Consider the following 19,370-nt stretch of genomic DNA (forward strand, 5'->3'; position numbering starts at 1 on the left):
TGTGAAAGGCAGCAGATCTCCAGTTCAGCAGAGGACCTACAGAAGCTGCACAATGCCATTTCTGAGAGGTGAGAGCCAACTCTGAGGATAGTTTCCTTTTCTTCTTAATATTTACAAGTTTCTCTCTCCGGCACTGCTCTCGTATGCCGAGTCGAGGCTTATCTCTGTGTGTGCCTTCCTCCTGTGGCTTTCATCACTGTGACATGCTGCCTTGAAGCTCTCTGTCTGCACTCAAGTGGCTTATTCTGGCTCGTAGCTGTGGATGAGACAGGGACATGCTGCTGAGGATGGAGAGATGAATGAAAGTCTTGTTGATTTTTGTGACTACACTGGTGGCAGTGGAGGCGAGCCCGGGACACCTGGATCTGTTCCTGCCAAATGGAGATGGAATTATTTATTCATGGAAAACAGTCCGTGTGACGTTGACAGGGCGAGGATTGGTTGGCTTCTCAACACAAGAACCTTTTTATATTCTTCTTGATTAACTGTATTGCTGAAGTGAGAGCTTTGGAGAACTGTTTCAAGTCTACCAACTACAGCGGTGCCTCACAAGGGACCTCAGGAACTTGTATTTTGGTCACCATGGCTGACTCTCACTTGTCTGGCTCTGTTGGAAGCTACAACAGCAGCTTTCCCACCACCAGTACTTGGAACATCACTGGCAGTGGCCCGTGGTTGTTGGCCTTCATGCTGACGGTCATCATCCTCATGACCGTCTGTGGCAACATGTTGCTTATCGCTGTGGTGTTCGCCCACCGCTCTCTGCGCTGCACGTCAAACTGCTTCTTGGTGTCTCTGTTCCTGTCTGACCTCATGGTGGCGCTGGTGGTTATGCCCCCAGCCATGCTCAATGTGCTGTGTGGGGCCTGGGTGTTATGGCCTGCCTTTTGTCCCATTTGGCTTTGCTTTGACGTCATGTGCTGCAGCGCGTCCATCCTCAACCTGTGTGTGATCAGCCTGGACCGCTACCTCTTCATCATCTCACCGTTACGCTACAAGCAGAGAATGACCCCACCACGGGCCTTACTGCTTGTGGGAGCTGCGTGGGGGTTGGCAGCTCTGGCCTCCTTTCTGCCCATTGAGATGAAATGGCACAGCTTAGGCCTGGGGAGTGGACACTCGTCTGTTCCAGACATCAACATCAGCTCCTACTCTGACACACTGTATCCAACATCTCACTCGCTGTCACCATCGGGAGGCATCTCTTTCCAGTGTCGCCTGCGGGTCACCTTGCCCTTTGCTCTCGTGGCATCTGTGCTCACTTTCTTTCTACCCTCCAGTGCCATCTGCTTCACTTACTGCCGGATCCTTCTGGCAGCACGGAGGCAGGCAAAGAGGGTGGCAGCCCTGAGCCACCCACCACACCCACATCACTCTCTCGGGGAACCTTCACAGCCTCCGTCACCTGGGATTGCAGCGCAGCGGCACGGAGATGACTGCAGATACCAGGAACCTCTCGTGTCACAAAATGTCCCGGTAAGAAACGGAGGTCAAATAGTAAATATACAATAGTAAATGTCAAAAAATCTGCATGGGGCTATACAATTTTAACATAAAAAACCCCAAACTTTTTTGATTATCTACTTCAAATGTTGTTTTGTTGTTGCCTCTATCCTGATGTTACGGTGAGAGGTAACCATTGATTTAAGACATTTAATACCAATTAATGAATTAAATGCCTTTTAACACTTTTTAAGGAATCTGTAGAAATACTGTTAATGCACCAACATCTGATGCTCTCCGTGAGACCAGAGAAAACTCACATATAGCACCTTTAAGGAAGCTCAGTGTATGATTGCTGTCCATCACAAGATGTTAAGCAGCATTGAAATTTAATCATAATGAGAGTAAGACTGCAAAGACTGATTCTGTGAGTGGAAAAAAAAACAAAGCACAAATTCAGGTAACCGTCGACTGATTTCCCAAGTTTTACTTTCTTTAGGTTTTCTTTTGACACTGTTTAATCCAGTATCTCATTTCACTCCAGTTAGTATTGTGTAAGTGCACCTGGAGGTGGTTATTTTTATGATAATAAGCCACTAATTCTTACTAAAAAACTAAACTCCACATCTGCACCCACAGCAGAATTATACAAGTATCTGGACGTATGACTCACTTGTATTATTGCATTAAACTACATTCTGTTCAGGTGGGTGTGAATTTAAATTTTTGTACACTTGTCAACTAAAATAATTTTTTTGAGGTGTGCAGACTTTTCACTGGGGGGTATTCAGTTAAATTCTGCTAACATAATGTGTCTGTCTGCAAAGATGTGGTTATAAATGTGTTCTTAAGACTTCATTCACCTTTTTTTTGCTCTTTGGTCAACAATATGATACAAAGATACTCAGTAAAAGAACTGAGGTGTAAAATCTGAGCAGAAAATCAGGATGGGAAAAGAACAGACAGTGTGAGATGTGCTGTCCCCATCTTCATGGATCACAGACAAATAGTCTGACACATTTGTCTGCAGCTAAAATGAGAGAAAGCGGGGGAGAGAGAGAGAAAGAGAGAGAGAAAGAGAGAGAGAAAGAGAGAGAGAAAGAGAGAGGGTTTCAACCAAAAAGAGAACCTGAATCATAACAATTCATTGCCTAATCCTAACCTTAAAGACCAGCAGAGAACTCTATGGTAACATGACTGCCTGCAGCAACAAAAAGAAAAATAAGATTTTACCTGCTTCACAAAAGGCTCACCTACTTTTATATACTGTATTTCCAGTGTATGTGTGTGTGTGTGTGTGAAATACGGAAGCATAATGCTGCCACACAAAAAGTGGGTGCTCAGTATTACGTTAAACAACAATCCCAAAAAAAGTTTAGGAACCAGGACAGAGCCAGACTAGCTGTTTTCCTGCACTTTTATATATTTGTGCTAAACAAAACCAATAGCCAACAGAAACCAGGAGAAACATATTATAATTTGCTTTTCCAAAGTGATCAGTGTATCTGAAATTCACATGAATATAATCAATCACAACTCTTCTTCTTCCTCTCCTCTGTTTACAGCTGTCAGTGAACAGTGAGCGTCGTCTGGCTCACAGACAGGGTCGGAGGGCACTCAAGGCCAGTCTCACACTGGGAGTCCTCCTGGGACTCTTCTTCAGTGCTTGGCTCCCGTTTTTTATCACCAACATGGCTCAGGTCAGCAGAGATGCCACACATCAAGTAACACATCAAACAAATCATGGATATGAAATACATATAAAAATAAGTCAAACAAGGAGCCAACAGGTTAAAGCCATTCCTCTCATTCGTTGGCTCATAGAGTAAATCATCATATATCTCAGTGATTCAGAGCTTTTCTCACAAATGAATGTGAGCACCAACAGTGTGAAATAAATGCAAAAGAAATGAAGGGGGGGTGACACTTGGTTACAGATCTATTTTTTTCTTGGCCATGCTCGGCGTCACAGCTCTGCCAAGTTATCCAGCGATGAAACAAACTGGCATTTCATCTTCGTATGGCTGACTAATTCCAAAGCCTGCTCAACAAAAACATGCAGAAGTTCCATTTATAATAATTTTTTTGTGAGTTGTTGATTTTGATTTGATAAGACTGAACATGTGCGCGTTTGCACCCACCCACACACACGTCCTACTCAGTGAACAAACAGGAAAACAATTTAATCTAAATTGGTAATGACACTTGCCCTGTTTTTCAAGCTTTCAATGATCCAGTCATTTTGATTTCCCATCTGTGCCCTCTCGCTTCTCCCCTGCATAACATGGAGCACAGACACTTGACTGTGTCTGTGCTCTCCTTCCTTTTCACACTCAATGTGGTGTGCGAATCTCACCCCTCCTTTCGGTCCTATTCCCACCGCCCCCCCGTCTCATCATGGTAGTACTGGAAGCTCTCCTTTAACAGCTGTCTCCTCCTTCAGTGTCCCTCTACAAACCTGGTTCAAGATCAGTGTTTTTAAAAGTCAAATGCTAAACGTTAAATACGCATTATATCGTGGAGAGCATATGCTCTCAAAGATCCCTGAATAATATAATTAATCAAACTCTCAAACTCTCAATCAAATCAAGTTTTAATTGTCTTTGACAATTTAAAGTGTCCTTGACCTTGATTTTCAATGTTTGCTGGTTTTCTTTTAGCCCATTGTGAGATTTCTTGGCACATTACAGAAAAACACACAAGGACAGTGTTGCACCACCCACATGCATATGCACATACATGTGCTTCCATTTTTCATTATTATTTACACGTCGGCACAAATGAACTCATTTTCCCTCCTTTTCACCATCTTCATTCAGGCGGTGTGCGAGTGCGTGCCCCTCGCGCTCTTTGACGCCATCACCTGGCTGGGCTACTGCAACAGCACCATGAACCCAATCATCTACCCGCTGTTCATGAGAGACTTCAAGCGAGCTTTGGCAAAGCTCTTGCCCTGCTGTTCCTCCCAGTCACCAAGAAGACCCTCCCCGGCTCTGTCCCTCTCTCTGCGCAACTCGGGAGAGCCCAACATTGCCAGCAACTCCCCGTCTCCGCTGCCCTCTGACCCCACTCACGCCCCGGCCACCGCCACGGACGCCGTCAACCTGTTTGATGCTGATCACGCTGGGATTGAGTTGCCCTTGCTTCTCCCCAATCAGGTTGACAACCTGGACTGAATAGCAATTACAAAAGTCAGCTAACACAGAAGAATTTGACACTAAATAAAGTTCATGATGATTCATGATTTACTCACCATGAGTTAATGATTAACCAGATGTTAAATTCAAAGGCCCAGTGTTAATCGCAGAAATGACCACATATTACCTTTTTTTAATCACTTTTTATGGTCTTAGAATGAGCCTCCGATTCTCAGTAGGAAACGGATCCGGGTGGGGAATGAGTATTTACCCCAAGTGAAGGAGTTTAAGCATTATGGGGTCTTCGCTTAATGAGAGAGGGAACAATGGAGTGTGAGATTGGCCGGAGAATCAGAGCAGCGGGAGCGGTGCTGTGTTCGCTCTACCGCACCGTTGTGACAAAAAGGGAGCTGAGCGGAAAGGCAAAGCTCTCGATCTACTGGACATTCTTCATTCCTACCCTCACCTGTGGTCATGAGTGATGGCTCATGACCACAAGAACAAAATTGTGGGTACGAGCGACCGAAATTTGTCATAAGAGTGGGTATCTCAGCCATCCGGGAGGGACTTGAAGCAGAGCTGTTGCTCCTTTGCCTGAAAAAGGAGCCAGTTGAGGTGGTTCGGGCACCTGGTAAGGAGGCAGGGACCAGGGCGCCTCCCTAGGGAGATGTTCCTCGCACATCCAACTGGGAGAAGACCTAGAGGCCGATCTAGGAATAGGTGGAGAGATTATACCTCCTCGCTAGCCTAGGAGCGCCTGAAGATCAGAGGTCAGAGCTACTAGATGATGTAGCCAGGGAAAGGGAAGTCTGGGGTTCCCTGCTAGACCTGCAACCCACGCGATCTGATCAAGCATAAGGCCTTTTATGCCATGTTTCTACACCAGCCGAACTGGACCTCGCGACAAGAACAACATAGTTTATGGAATGCAAATGTCACCTTAATTACCTGACACACTTTTTCTATTACATACTGAACCTTTAAAAAAACATTAAACTGAAAACGTTGGTTTTCATCATCTCAGAAAAATGTCTATTGAGACAAAAAATGCCACTCCATCTGATTATTGTTTTCCTTTCCTTTCATGTAGGAGAATCTCTGGTAGCCGCTAGTTATCATTAAAACTCAAAAGGTCTTTAGTTAGTCCATTGTGGACTGTCGTAAAAACATAGGGGTCCAACTTGGAGGCCTCTATAGAGCTGATCATGAGACTCATTCTTGGGACATGAAAAACAACAATTCATACATTCAGGTGTGAATGTATGATCACTCTTAGATCAGTATCACTATTTTATATTCAATTTCTGCCAAATGGAAATAGTGTCACCTAAAGCTTACACACTGGACCTTGAGGGTTTATTTCCAGTTATCAATACCAGTATGCAACAGGGGCAATGCTGTCTCTATAGCCTCTTTTTACACTTAAATTAGCGGGTATACCCAGGATTTTTAATGGCGATTAACACCATTCCCATTGGTCTGCTCTGTGGTGGGTTTTCACCCGTACGAGAGAATCAGAAGCAGTAAACAAACTCCATGGCTCTTATTGATTTCCCCTGGTCTTACATTCTCTCTGATGCAGATTAGCACCGAAGCTGTCATTTGACCCTGGAGTGAATCCTGATCAAACATCTTCCCAATGATGAAAAACCTTTTTTTTGGACCAGTGGGAATGGGGTAGGAGTAAATTCCATTGTAAGCAGGTGGAATATAGAAATGAAAGACCTTGGGCATGATACATTCGCTGGATTGCCCATGATCTTATTGAAATGAATTCACTGTGATAACATCCATTGTAACCAAGCAACAGATGCAGTTTAAAGGGAAGGAAATTAACAAAGGTATCACGCGTGTTCCGGCATCTATCAAAACCTGCAAAACATGATGTACATTTACAGCTCGGTGAGTTCACAGTGAAAATAAATTACAGGACTATTCACAGTTTGTTAAAAAAGAAAATATTACTTCAGTCGCTCAACACTTAATTGTTACTGGGTGAAGACGTGAGTCCAGAGACACTTATAGTGGTTAAACAAGCAATTCATTCAAGGGCTTTTCACTTGAAGATGCCATATGCGTGCACCGACTCTTGTGCTGTCTCTGCCATGGCTGAGTGTTGTGAATGGAATGAATATTTTTTTCCCAACAAAGCTTTGATGCTTGATAGGGAGAACTTGAGAGAATGAGAAATGACAAGGAAGCAGCTGGTCCCACTCATGCTCTTTACAAGTTTGGCTGCCTTTGTTCATTTGCGTGCTCTGTAATCCAGTGCGTATCGTCCCAGCTCCATGATATGTGTTCATTATCTGGGTCGGCCTCCTCCACATCGTCACACTGAGCTTTAGAAGTAGACACTGTGTCATCACCCGTGTCGTTCTCCTCCGATGTCAGTGGTAAATGGTTTCTGTCTGTGATTTGATTCTCTGATTCCGTGTCATTTGAAGAATCCAGCAGATCCGAGATATCGGGAATATCCCACCCGTCACCCGGCTCCTCGTTCTCCTCCACCTCCACTGCCTCTCCAGTCTCAGCCACGTTTTGTATCTCAGTCACTTGGTGCTCACTGAGGGCTTGGTCCGAGACGTCCACTGTCTCCTTTGTAAATTGTACAGGCTGAGGAAGAGCAAACGACGCTCCAGGTACTTCTTTGGTGGGAATTCCTACTGCAACCAAGATGGTGTCCATCTGACGCATGTAGTCCAAGTGACCTTTAACCTGGGAAGCAGATACATGATTTTAATGTCTATGACTAAAAAAGGCTTACGTTTAATTTGTGCAGAAGGTTTTACTATTCCCCAGGTCTATACTGTATATAATGCTTTAGTGATATCAAATATGTAAGTGTCCAGATATGTCAAATGTGAATCCTTTCATATTTAACAACAACTACTACTGTGATAAATAATTGTGGCAGAAAGGCATCGCTGTGAAAAGACCAGCAGTGGCCTTCATTTTTTTTTATTTTCCTCACATTGTGTTTTTATTTTATTTAATTTTTGTATTAACGTGTCACATTCAACTCTTTTAAAGTGCTATTAAAAGCATGTATTTAATAATATTGCACCACTTTTTTTTATTTAATTATAACCTTTTCTTCATAGCTTTTAAATGAATTACTAAAATATCAATTTCCAACAGGGAAAAAAATCTGAACTAATCAATATGTTCATATTGACAGCTGCCAAAATGATTTCATGTGTAATATGTGCAAGTTATCCTTCTCCTACCAGCTTCTTAGTATAATCTCCCAGTGTCTAAGGGAGTCCATGTGAGAGCACTACAGCAGAAACTCTGTAAACTCTGGATTATCTACAGCGAGTGCAATGATAAAAAAAAATATTGACCACCATGACACATATTATCTTGAAAATTGCCATGATTGGGAAAATCTTTCTGTGCACATTCAGTGAATGTTTACAGATACCAACCAAATACAGCTAGAGAACAGAGAGAGGGCCATGCCGTTTATGTTTAAGAATGTAAAGAAAAGAAAAAAAATTAAAGCACATTTTTACAACTATCTCAATAAAATCTTGTTTTGGTCAGGACAATCATATCGGCCCCTGTCATAGCTAAATCCATTCCCACCCCTTCGCCTGGATCCTCCAGCTGTTGTGAACGTGTCCAGATAATCACCGCTTGTGTTCATCATATACGAACTCCAGACAATGTCTGGACCCAAATCTCCAGACATTCATGTTCATGTATAAAAAAAGGCTATCTGTTGTTCACAGTGTGAACGCTCCAATAACAAAAACTGTCCAGCACTGAACAGCAGATACAGTATATAGTTGGCAGCTGGCAATGGAACATAGTGGAGCATTTATTAAGCAGCGAGTCAGACAGTTATTTCTCACTGAAGTTAATGGATTCCAAAAACACAGCTCCGAAACAGAACAAATGACACATGACTCCAAATACTGCAAATGCAAATGTGACTCTCTCTCTCTCTCTGCCTGGTGTGTAAATAGGTGACAGTTTGTATAAATGTTATCAGGAACAAAGTGTGATTGTGACTGTGATAATGTGGCAGTGTAGTGTAAAACAAAAATGAATTAATAATTAATAAGGGACATGGTGGTGAGTTTAATTTGATTAACAGTCTAGAATAAGCCAATGATTTCCATATTTGGCCGTGAACCACAGTCCTTTTGTTCCTAAACCAAAAGAAACAAACAAACTGGGAAAGCATCATTAAGTGATACAGAGAGAAACCAATTACTTATTACTTCATCAGAATCAGAAATACTTTATTAATCCCAGGGGGGAAATTGCTTAACATTTATCATATATATGTAGACATAATATGATAAAGCAGGTGGAGATATATGAAGATGTTGAATTTGTTTTGTGTTTTGCCCTTTTAGTCTGGGACATCTTTACTATTATCAAAGATTGCAATCCAGAAACAAAGACATGAGTAGGGTCAGGTTGAGGTGACTGTGAGGTGATATCCTTGAGAAAAAAAAAAAGACCGGCTTACATGTACCTGAAAATCTATTCATTAAGAAAGCTTTAGTGGTCCCAATATATAAGCTCTGACTCACCACAGAAGAAAGATCCACATTGATTATGCGTCGATCCTGAATGTCGATTGGCTGTAGCCCAGCAACAGAGAGTTGTGCTGCCGAACTGCGGTACAAGAACCCCAGGAGCCAGTCCCCTCTGGAATTCACAAAGTTTGGTGCAATCCATAAAACCATAAATCTTCCCATCGATGATTAACGTGTTTCCAAATCTACTGCAGGCAAAATTGCTTAAAAAAAACAATGCAATATATATATGAAACACCGATCTCTATTTTACCTGCAGTATCCATTTACTATTTTTCCAGCCACCACCCCGGCCATTCTCTTCCAGGCTTTTTCAGAGCCATCCACCGGGGCTCCCAAGAGGACCACGTCCTCCACTACTCCTTCACTGCCTGAGGAATCAAGACGACAGATATTACAACTTAATTCATTTAAGTTTGATTTCACTTAAGCTGTTGGAGACAGAATCACCAAGAAAAGAGAAATTGTTCATTGTTGACTATCATTCCCAAGTCATAAAATTTGGGATCACTGCTCTCTCTCAACAGACGATAGTGAAATCTCTCCATCTCTGAAATGCTCAGCATCCCTTCTTCGCTTTAATTACTTGATTTACATAATGCTGCAAAGGTTATGATGGGATATAATTGATCAATATTAACATTTTATTTAACATTAAAAACTCGATGACTCAGAACTACAGCCCAGATATATCTCTATGGAGACCAGACAGAATTATAATGATGTGAGCATTTTGAGGAAAATGGTAAATGGTCTTGTTTTTATAAAGCATTTTTTAGTTTTGACATTAACACACACACACACACACAATCATACAGTGTTTCTATATCAAGCACTTTTCTATCAAACATCTATTGTACCCATTTATATGCTGCCAACATAGCCACAAGTAACTATTTGGATTTAATCTCCTTGCTCAGGAACACATCAGCAAGAAGGAGGAAGACGACCCACGCTACCACTGATCCACAGCCGCCCAAATCAAATTATAATGGATTATCAGTATAACCACATGCAGTAGTGTTCATACCTTGGTCTTTGGCTAGTTCCTGAAGACAGTAGTAGATAACTCTGGCTCCAAGGCTGAAACCTATGAGGCTGACTGGGCGCTTCCCCTGCAGACACAAATTACTTTACTGAGCATACAGTAATATTTCAGGTTAATAACTAATTCATGACATTAACTTACATTGATTTGTTATTCTAAAGTTTGGGACAAACCTTAAAAACAACATTTAATAGAAATATTATAGGGGAGCCAATATGAAAAAAAGTGGTATCAGACCATCCCTAATAACAGTACTATATCATGCTTAAATAAAGAGAGAATGAACGGAGGTAAGATGGAGTACCCTACCTGCTGTCTACTCCTCAAAACCTGAGCCAGGTGTTTCCCCACCTCAGCTGAGCGGTTCAGACAAACACACCACGGGTGATCAATGACACCGGCAGCTGCCAGTAAGGACGCGGGCCACGTCAGAGCCGTCACAATGCCTGCCCAGCAATAACAGCATTACTTTGTGAGTAACAGACATAAACAATGGCTTGATACGATGAGTCCCAATCAACTGTTTATAAGCTATCACTGGAGTACTGTGTACAAATGTTCCTGTATCTACACACAGAACCACAAGTGCTTCCTGCATGACCATCGTCCTACCTGAGAGCACTGTGTACTTGAGGGCTTCCTGAGCCACAATGCTGACCAGTCCATCCAGCAGAGAAGCCATGGCTGAGCCCAGGTCCCTGAGAAAACGTGACTCCCACACCAGGCAGTACTGCTCCCCACATTCACCCAGGCTGCACCACGGGGCCTGGAACGAACCTGGAAGACAGCAGATGTGTTTTTGACGTAAGGTCAGCTAAATGCAGCACTTGTATCTGAAGAGGGTAGCAACTAAGTGTAGTTAAGTGTGGGTTTTAGTGGGGAAAGAGAGCACTGCAGTGTTTTGATATACGAACAAAACATGACAGAGTGGTTTGTTTGGATCATCTACTGGGTCTGGAACATTTTGTGCAGACCAGCATCCATTTTTTTGTCAAATCTTTTACTGACCTGGCCACAATCTTAAAACTCAGACTGCACCTAACAAGTACAAATGGTTTTAAAATATCACACCAACTATGTCTTTCTTTGTGCATTTTCTCATGAGGCCGCAGTAACGTGGTCCTCTGCTGCTGTAACCCCTGCTGTTTCAATGTTCAACATGCTGTGAATTCAGGACACAGTTCTGCAGATGTTGCTTGTACCAAACATTATTTTCAGTTACATTTGCCTTTCTTATCATTTTGAATGTGTCTGGCCATTCTCCTTTGACTTGTGGCAAGAACAAGGCTTTTTCACTCAGAGAAAAACTGCTCACTGCTTATTTTTCTTCTTTTTGAACCATTCTATGTAAACCCATGAGATGGTTGTGCATGAATATCTGAGTAAATCAGCAGTTTCAGTAATACCTTGCTTCTTCTTCATTCTGATGCTCAGTTTGAGCAGGTCGTTTTGACCATGTCTACATGCTATGTGATTGGCTGATTAGATATTTGTGTAGTTGAACAGGAGTACCTAATAAATCAGAGTATATAGTCAGGTGCTGTGGAAACAGCTTTAACTGTAACTGCAACTGCTGTAGAAAATAAAATTGTTTCTGTGATAATATACTTTGTACATGTCCAGTGTATCTGCACGGGTACATTGCCTATAATGTCACTAAGTCCAAACTTTTGACTGGTACTGGATATATTATGATGCCTGCCCCAATGACATCTCCCATCACCTTGTGGCATTGTAGGAAATGCAGTAAATTAATAAGAAGGATGTTTTTTATGGGAATATTTAATTGCTCAGCCAGAAGTTGACACAAAATAAGCTGTACTTACTATATTTACCACTGCAGAGCCAACCTGTCACTGCAATGGTCAGGTGAAGGCGTTTTCCAGAGCTTAGTGGCAGGAATTCAAATTCTTCTATAGCTCCAACACATTTCTTCATCTTATAGCCTTAAGCAAATAAAAGTGTAAAAACGGAAGGAACAGAAATTAAGGAGAAAATGAGAAAAGTACACATTTGGAAATAATAAGAAAATCTACCAGTCAAGCTCAGTCAAAACTCAAATGAGGATAACTTCTTTCTGCATACAACCCTGTGTCTCTTACCAGTCAATCCAGCTCCTGCTGCTCCAAACAGAGAGGCCATGATTGCAATTCCAGTGGCTGAACCCAAAGCAGCAGCTCCACCAGCCCCGAGCACAGCACCAGCTCCTGCTGCCACCAGAGGGGCTGCCAGCCCACCTGTCACACCTGGCAAAGGAGCAAAGACCACAGTCAGTGTCAAGAGAAAAATCTATTCAGAGCCAATTTTTGTCAGGTGAAGGATTTTACAGGTTATACATCTACAGAAGAAAAAATACACTTATCACAAATACTATCTTCATGCGTAGTCTTAACACTGCAGTGGTTTAATAATCTGCTGTTCAGCTTGTCACCTTGACCGTGTGCTTTCATATAACATACTATGTCCAATTTAAATTGAAGCAGAAATAATCACCAATCACAGTTCCTCCGCCCACGGTGGCTAATCCAATTAGGAAGTAGCGCCGTAACTTCCGTCCTCTTTCTCTTCTCCGCCGCCGAGAGGACTCCTCTCTAATTCAAGCAAAGTTAGACCAATTGTCAGCATTAGCTGAACTACATACATGTCAAATGACTCCTGGTGCAATTAAGCTGACATATGGAACACTGGGCCGCTTGTTTAAGACACATGCTTGTGTTGTTGAAACAGTTAGTCACAAACAAACTTCGGGGAAAAACAAGGTGTAGAAAAAATGCACTATTGCATCATTCAGCTTGTAATCATCTTCAAGGTTTAGGATTCATAACACATCCTTACATCCTTACAGTTAAGTTCATAGTATTATTAGTATGAAATGCTCCATGTAAAGATAGCGATTGACTCACACTGTCTGTTATAACTCTATAATCTCTACATCCTCACTTACTCGCTCTCCTCTCCTACTTCCCTCAGACTCTCTCCCAGTGTTTCCTCAAACTCCTCCAGCTGCTGTGGAGAAACACGGAGCAGACAGCTGACATGACGGATGAGAACCCGGGATCTGGCATCATATTGGCCTAAGATTACAACAGATTACAAAGGTTATAAACACGAATACACTTATATATGAATTTACACCACTACGCAATACATCTATGTCATTACTACGCCTTTAAGACTCTTACCATCTTCGACAGAGAAAGACACGAGATCCTGTATATAAAAAAACAACAAAAAAGCAAAAGTGTTAACATAATCACTTTATTCACTATTAAGAAAAAGCATGACCAAGAATTTACGTCACATTTAAAGGTCCAGTGTGTAAGAAATAGTGAGATCTAATGGTGAGACTGCAGATTGAAACAAACAAAGGACTCCGCTGTTCACAGCTCCCCTTTCCCAAATGCAAAACAAAGAATGCAATCACTCTTTTTTACATTACATTTCTCCCCTTGTGCCATTTTTTCCTGTATATATAATATATATATAATATATATATATAAAAATATATATATATATATAAAATGGCAAACTTTGCTTAACTCTTGCCATTAGTTCAAACGAAAGGCTTCATAAAAGACAATGAAGAACAAATCATTTTTCTGCTTCTTCTATGGGGTTTAACGGCACTTGCATCCATACTACTAAACCCTACTAAATATTACACATGTGACCTTTAACTTTAAATAGGTTTCAATTACATACAACCACGTTCTGTGTAGATGTTGTAATACTAGATACATTACCACACCAACTATATATTTTTATATTGTTTGATATTTATTTGACTCCTTTTTAATTCCTGCATTTGTCTGCAATCATTTGCACTGATCTCCATGCTCTTCATTTTTGCCTACACATAAATATTTGCTGCTGCAATAACTCATTTTCCCACAGGGAGCGCTAAACAGTTATCACTATCACTGTTAAGAGTGTCAAACACCTGCATGATGGGGATGGGCCCTGCAGCCAGCAGAGATTCAGCCTGTAAGGTGGAGAGGAAGGTGTCAGAGCCCTCAAAGCCCAGGCCTGACAGGAACGCACCCATGACCGGCATCACAGACTCATCCAGGTCCAGCCAGCGGACCAATCCCTGCAGATACTGTTCCCTGAACACACTAGGAGAAACACAACTCTTCATCTCCTCAAAGTCAAGATACAGTCCATTAACAGCATTATGGTTCACAGTTAAGCTAACGCAGTCTAGCCCAAATATCTGGTGAAAACTCAGAGCCAAACCTTCAAAATGCTTAGTTACATTTGCAAGTCCAGATTTGATTTTGTGGTTATTCTGGATCAGTATCTCCTCTGTAATGTGTTTGTTGAGATACTATGGGTGTGATAGTCATCATGTAACCATGTCAGTCATAAAGCATGTATCATATATATCAACCAAGTAATCTTGTGATAAAAAAAAAAAGAAAATCAGCCAAATTGATCAAAAAAAGCATCTTAAACTTGCCACTGAATTAACCGATTTCTAAAGATCAACATCAGCCATAGAAAACTTCACATCTGCCCACCTGCACCCTTAAATATATGTGTTAAATGAAGTTATTCAAAGGTGGATGGCAAGTCTGTAGCTTCAACAACATGACAATGCTGATCTCACTCACCAGGACACACTTGCCCTGCAGCTCTGTTACCTGTTCTCAGGTCCTGTAAACAACTGTCCCAGAGAGACACCACACAGTGCAGCATAAGCAAAGCGGCCCTGTTCAGTCAGCTGTCTGCCAATCATTTTCTCTGAGGACTTGTCACATGGAGTAGCTTGTGTTGTTCTTGCTCCCCCTGGGTCTGATACATGGACAAAGTTTAATGATTAACATAATTCATTAGATTCAAACTCATCATGAGAGAAATTAAACATGTGTGACACACAAGCACATGTTTAATACACACCAGAAATATCAAACACATGGACGCATATGTCCAGTATCTTAATAATAAGGTATAGTACATAACAATGTGTTTAGTAAAGTATAAATTAATTTAGTACAGTACGTGTAGAAACAGTGTACGAAGTGAAAATACAGAATTATACTGTAGTATAGTATAGTATAGAACAGTACACTGTGGTATAATATAGTATGTTATGATTTGAGCCTGGAGTGTACGTGTACGTAGTTTGACTGCGGTCAAGTGAGCCGTCATTCGTCTTCGCGTGGTCAAGTGAGCCGTCATTCGATACAGTATAGTAAAGGGTAAAAAAATAATTTGTACAATGTGTTCCGTTTATTAAAACTGCAGTTAGGTCGCACAGACATATGCCGAATTCACCACACTATCACCACGATTCACATGAGATCTTAAGAAATGCTGTTCAAAAGCAATTTATGCAGTTTATCAGAAGTGCAGCATTAAGTTGTCCGATTTTATAGAGCAGTTTTGTTCCAGCCTTGCGCAGAGATTAGCAAAACGGAACTGGGTTACATGTAGTCTAACTTTCAGTATCTCTTCGTGTCTCTGATGAACTGACCTAAATTACACACAGCTTTTACTGAAGTATGACCCACATGGCTTTGTAGTATTTTTTATATACATATTTCACTTTAAATAAAGTGATAACAACTTCGGTCGGGGGAATTTCAACAACCCACAACTCAGCATTAGAAGCTAAACAGCTGGCTATTTGTAACCGTTATCTAGCTAAACAAATACAGTTTGGTGTTTTATTTTAATATCGTGCTCTTCTGTTATATTTGAGAGGTAAATATGTGGTACCTGGGGTAAAATTGCTGTCCGAACTGCACTGTTTATCCTCCATGATTATTAGACGTCAAAACAACTCTGCAAACTAAAGTTCCGTTGCCTTCACGTGATTCTGTGGAGCTCAGACTTCTGATAATTACAGTTTAGTACTAAAGTCATGCACTGAAACGCTTTTTTCATGGTAAACAATTTGGAAACGACACCACTACTACAACACAATGATTTATTGTGGGGTATTTGGTTGTTCGATATCAGCCAATATGTATTACACACAATTATTTCCGCACTATATTGGTAAAATCAAGAGATGTGCTGTAATTAGAAATCCTGTTAAAATCACGGTGAATTAATCTATTTAAGTTTGAAAGAACGAGCATGTTTTACATCATACTATGATTTGTAAAATGCATTTTATATGTTACTGTAAACGTATTTAATTGTTTGATCGGTTTCTGAATTTATGATTTCCAACATTTTGCGAATGTCCGTGAAGGCGACATATTTGTGAAACTTTGACTAACGTAACGTCCACGTACGCTGAAGACGAGGTAGTGGTCTGTTCACGACTGTCAACGTTTTAGAACGTAAAAAACACAAAACGTTTTAGAATATTTTCATCGCATAATTTTAAATTAACGAGACAAATATGCGTTTTAACATCTCACAGCCAGGCTGGATATGTGTATACGAAACTCAAAACATCCTAGTAAAAAAAGGACATCCACACATATCTACAACTGAATAAAGATTCAAATAAAAGATATATGTAGTGACAAACCCCATACACATGAATGGATAATGTGACGTTTTTTTTCCTTTTATTAAATTAAAATCTGATATGACAATCGTGGTGTCCTGAAGGAGACAGGCAGACAGATAGATAGTCAGATAGATAGATAGATAGATAGATAGATAGATAGATAAAAACATATAATAATAAAATATAAATATATAATAATCTCTGGAATGATAAACATCTGAAATCATAAACTGAATGCCGGTCAATTTGTGCATTTTTAGAATTAATTTTCAAGAATTGATTTATAGATATTTGTAATGCATATATGCATATAATGCACTAGCTACTTAATAGTCAAATGGCTTGTCATATGCTTTACTATACTATATTATTCTCTTTGAAAACTTCAGATCCCCCCCTAAAAAAAAGTAGTGCTAGTACAACTACTGACCAGTAGGTGTGAGTGCAACATTTATTTTCACATTTCCCCTTAGTGCAATTCTTCCTCCTCCCTGCTTACTTCAGCTGGCTGAATTGTTATTGTTTATATAATACAGATTATTCTATTCTTTTTAATTCCCTCGCTCAGTGTTTGCAAGGCTCAACGATGACTGTCTGTTTGTTCTCTTAAAAGCTTTGTGACAGTCAGATGACGGCACATCATCAGTGTGTTTTATGGTTCCCTGGCAACCTGCTCATAGAAACAGCCTCACTCAAGGACACAGAGGAAGACGCACACTGGCATCATTCTGACCATATGCTGCCAGAGAAAGCATCAGATTATGCCAGTGTTTAGTAGCGTGTGTTTAATAGTATCATTAGTATCAGATATCAGATATAACAAGAGGTTCATAATTAGGGATGTCGTAATACTACTTTTTCGTGGCTGATTTATCACAATCTTGAGCATCCACAGATACATGTACAGTATTTCAGTTACATAATGCTCCAAAAGTGTAGCAGATGTGCAGCCGCCCTCAGTCACTGCTTGGTCACATGACAATGGTGGTGCATGTCTCTTTACACCATGTCAACTAGAAGCTTAGTGAAGAACGAATGATTGGTTTAGTTAATTAGTTAATTTTTAATACGACAAGAAATATACAGTAAATAAAAGACAATGAAATACAAAACATTTGTAACATCAAAGGAGAAATAAACAAAGGTAAACTAAACTAAAAAAGTTGTTCCATTGTTCTGTGTTTGAAAGGAATAGAAATCTGATCCAGTGATTTAACCATTTAATCATATTCAGACTCATCTCTATTCATATTAAAGCCCAGTGTATTTAGAATCAACTTTATTTTTAATATTCTGTGTTGAGCTTCACTGTGTGTCATGTAGAGCCATAACCAACTGTAATACAATCAGTATAATTTAGTATAAGTTCAAGTATAGAACCTTATGTTTAGCACAGTTCAGCATGCTAAACATACTAAGCGAGATGTTAGTATGTGTAACATGATATAGCATTATATAGTGTAGTATAGGAACATTTACAAGTGTAGTGAAGTGTAACATGTACAGTATAGTATTGTATGATTTGATTTACCAGCCTAGAGTAGGTGTAGTTTGATATAGCATAATAAATGGTAGTGAAATACTGTACAGTAACCTATTTTAAAGTGTAGTTATATCCTATTGTATCCTATTATAAAGTATAATAGGATACAACATGTGTAGTATAATCTACATGACAGTATAGTACATGTGTATATTGTACTACAGTATAATAAAGTACAATATATTTAGTGTAGCATATTAACATATTTCAAACATTAAGTAAAATGAAATGTCATAAAACACATAAATTATATTGTGATCTGGATGAACTGATAAATATTTGTGCGCAGCATGGCGGCGTAGTGGCTAGCATTGTTGCCTTGCAGCAAAAAGACCCAGGTTTGTGACCCCGTCTGACTGAGGGCTTTCCTGCATGGAGTTGGCATGTTCCGCTTCTCCCTGTATGCGTGTGAGATTTCCCTGCTCTCTCTGGTTTCCACCCACAGTCCAAAACCTTGCAGGGGTTAATTGAACACTCTAAATTGGCCGTAGGTGTGCATGTGAGAGTGAATGGTTGTCCGTCTCTGTGTGTTGGCGCTGTGATGGACTGGCGACCAGTCTAGGGTGTTCCCTCGTCTTTCTCTCTGTGTCGGCTGAGATTTGGCTCCAACGGCCCGACAACCCGCCCAGACAATGAGCAAATGACATTAGCGTTTGTCTGACTCAGTGTATGACTCAAGACCCTAATACTTAAAGTAGTACAACACTTTGAAAAACAGTGATCCAAACAGTATACTCCACATACTGTATAAATCATACCTGTCTGCTTCTCTCTTCCCATGTGCTTGATCAGCATGTCATTTACTGTATGTACTTGGCACCGTTCTCGCCCATGTGTTTGTTTTCCAGTCTGAATGTCGTGCAGTGACAAAAGAGCAAGGTGAGCACAGGACAAGTACGAAAGGGTTTATTAATCCCCCGGCACCTCTTCACTGGGAAATACTGTGTTAGTATAGCGCAAGTACTTTGTCAAAATAATATCCTGGCCAGGCCGGCCTTGACACGGAGGAATCCCCGAGCCTACATGTGCTGTACTTGTCTGTCTCCATGAGGCATCCTGTTTATGCTGCCTACTGAGCTGTCTCTGTAAACAAGACTTTAAGCCACAGTTTATTTACTAATGATATACAGTAGAGTATAAACTAATCTGGAATCAACAATATCATGATGTAAAAATG

At 40.6% G+C, this 19,370-nt stretch overlaps 2 protein-coding genes across 2 annotated transcripts; one reads left to right on the plus strand and one right to left on the minus strand.

Moving 5' to 3' along the window:
* Positions 1-379: 379 nt before the first annotated feature.
* htr6 (5-hydroxytryptamine (serotonin) receptor 6) lies at positions 380-4,619 on the plus strand. Its single transcript, XM_058643630.1, has 3 exons — positions 380-1,476; positions 3,009-3,143; positions 4,263-4,619. Exons 1-3 carry the CDS (start codon positions 583-585, stop codon positions 4,617-4,619), a joined length of 1,386 nt encoding a protein of 461 aa, XP_058499613.1. The 5' UTR covers positions 380-582.
* On the minus strand, positions 4,093-15,986 carry tmco4 (transmembrane and coiled-coil domains 4). Its single transcript, XM_058643629.1, has 14 exons — positions 15,903-15,986; positions 14,825-14,975; positions 14,122-14,296; positions 13,364-13,391; positions 13,126-13,255; positions 12,675-12,772; positions 12,284-12,427; positions 12,008-12,127; positions 10,794-10,958; positions 10,491-10,627; positions 10,164-10,248; positions 9,387-9,504; positions 9,128-9,245; positions 4,093-7,295 (listed from the first exon to the last, which is right to left on the minus strand). The coding sequence occupies exons 1-14, from the start codon at positions 15,943-15,945 to the stop codon at positions 6,804-6,806; spliced, it is 2,004 nt and encodes a 667-aa protein (XP_058499612.1). The 5' UTR covers positions 15,946-15,986; the 3' UTR covers positions 4,093-6,803.
* Positions 15,987-19,370: the final 3,384 nt, after the last annotated feature.

This window comes from Solea solea, chromosome 11 (assembly GCF_958295425.1).
Source record: "Solea solea chromosome 11, fSolSol10.1, whole genome shotgun sequence".
Lineage (NCBI taxonomy): Eukaryota > Metazoa > Chordata > Actinopteri > Pleuronectiformes > Soleidae > Solea > Solea solea.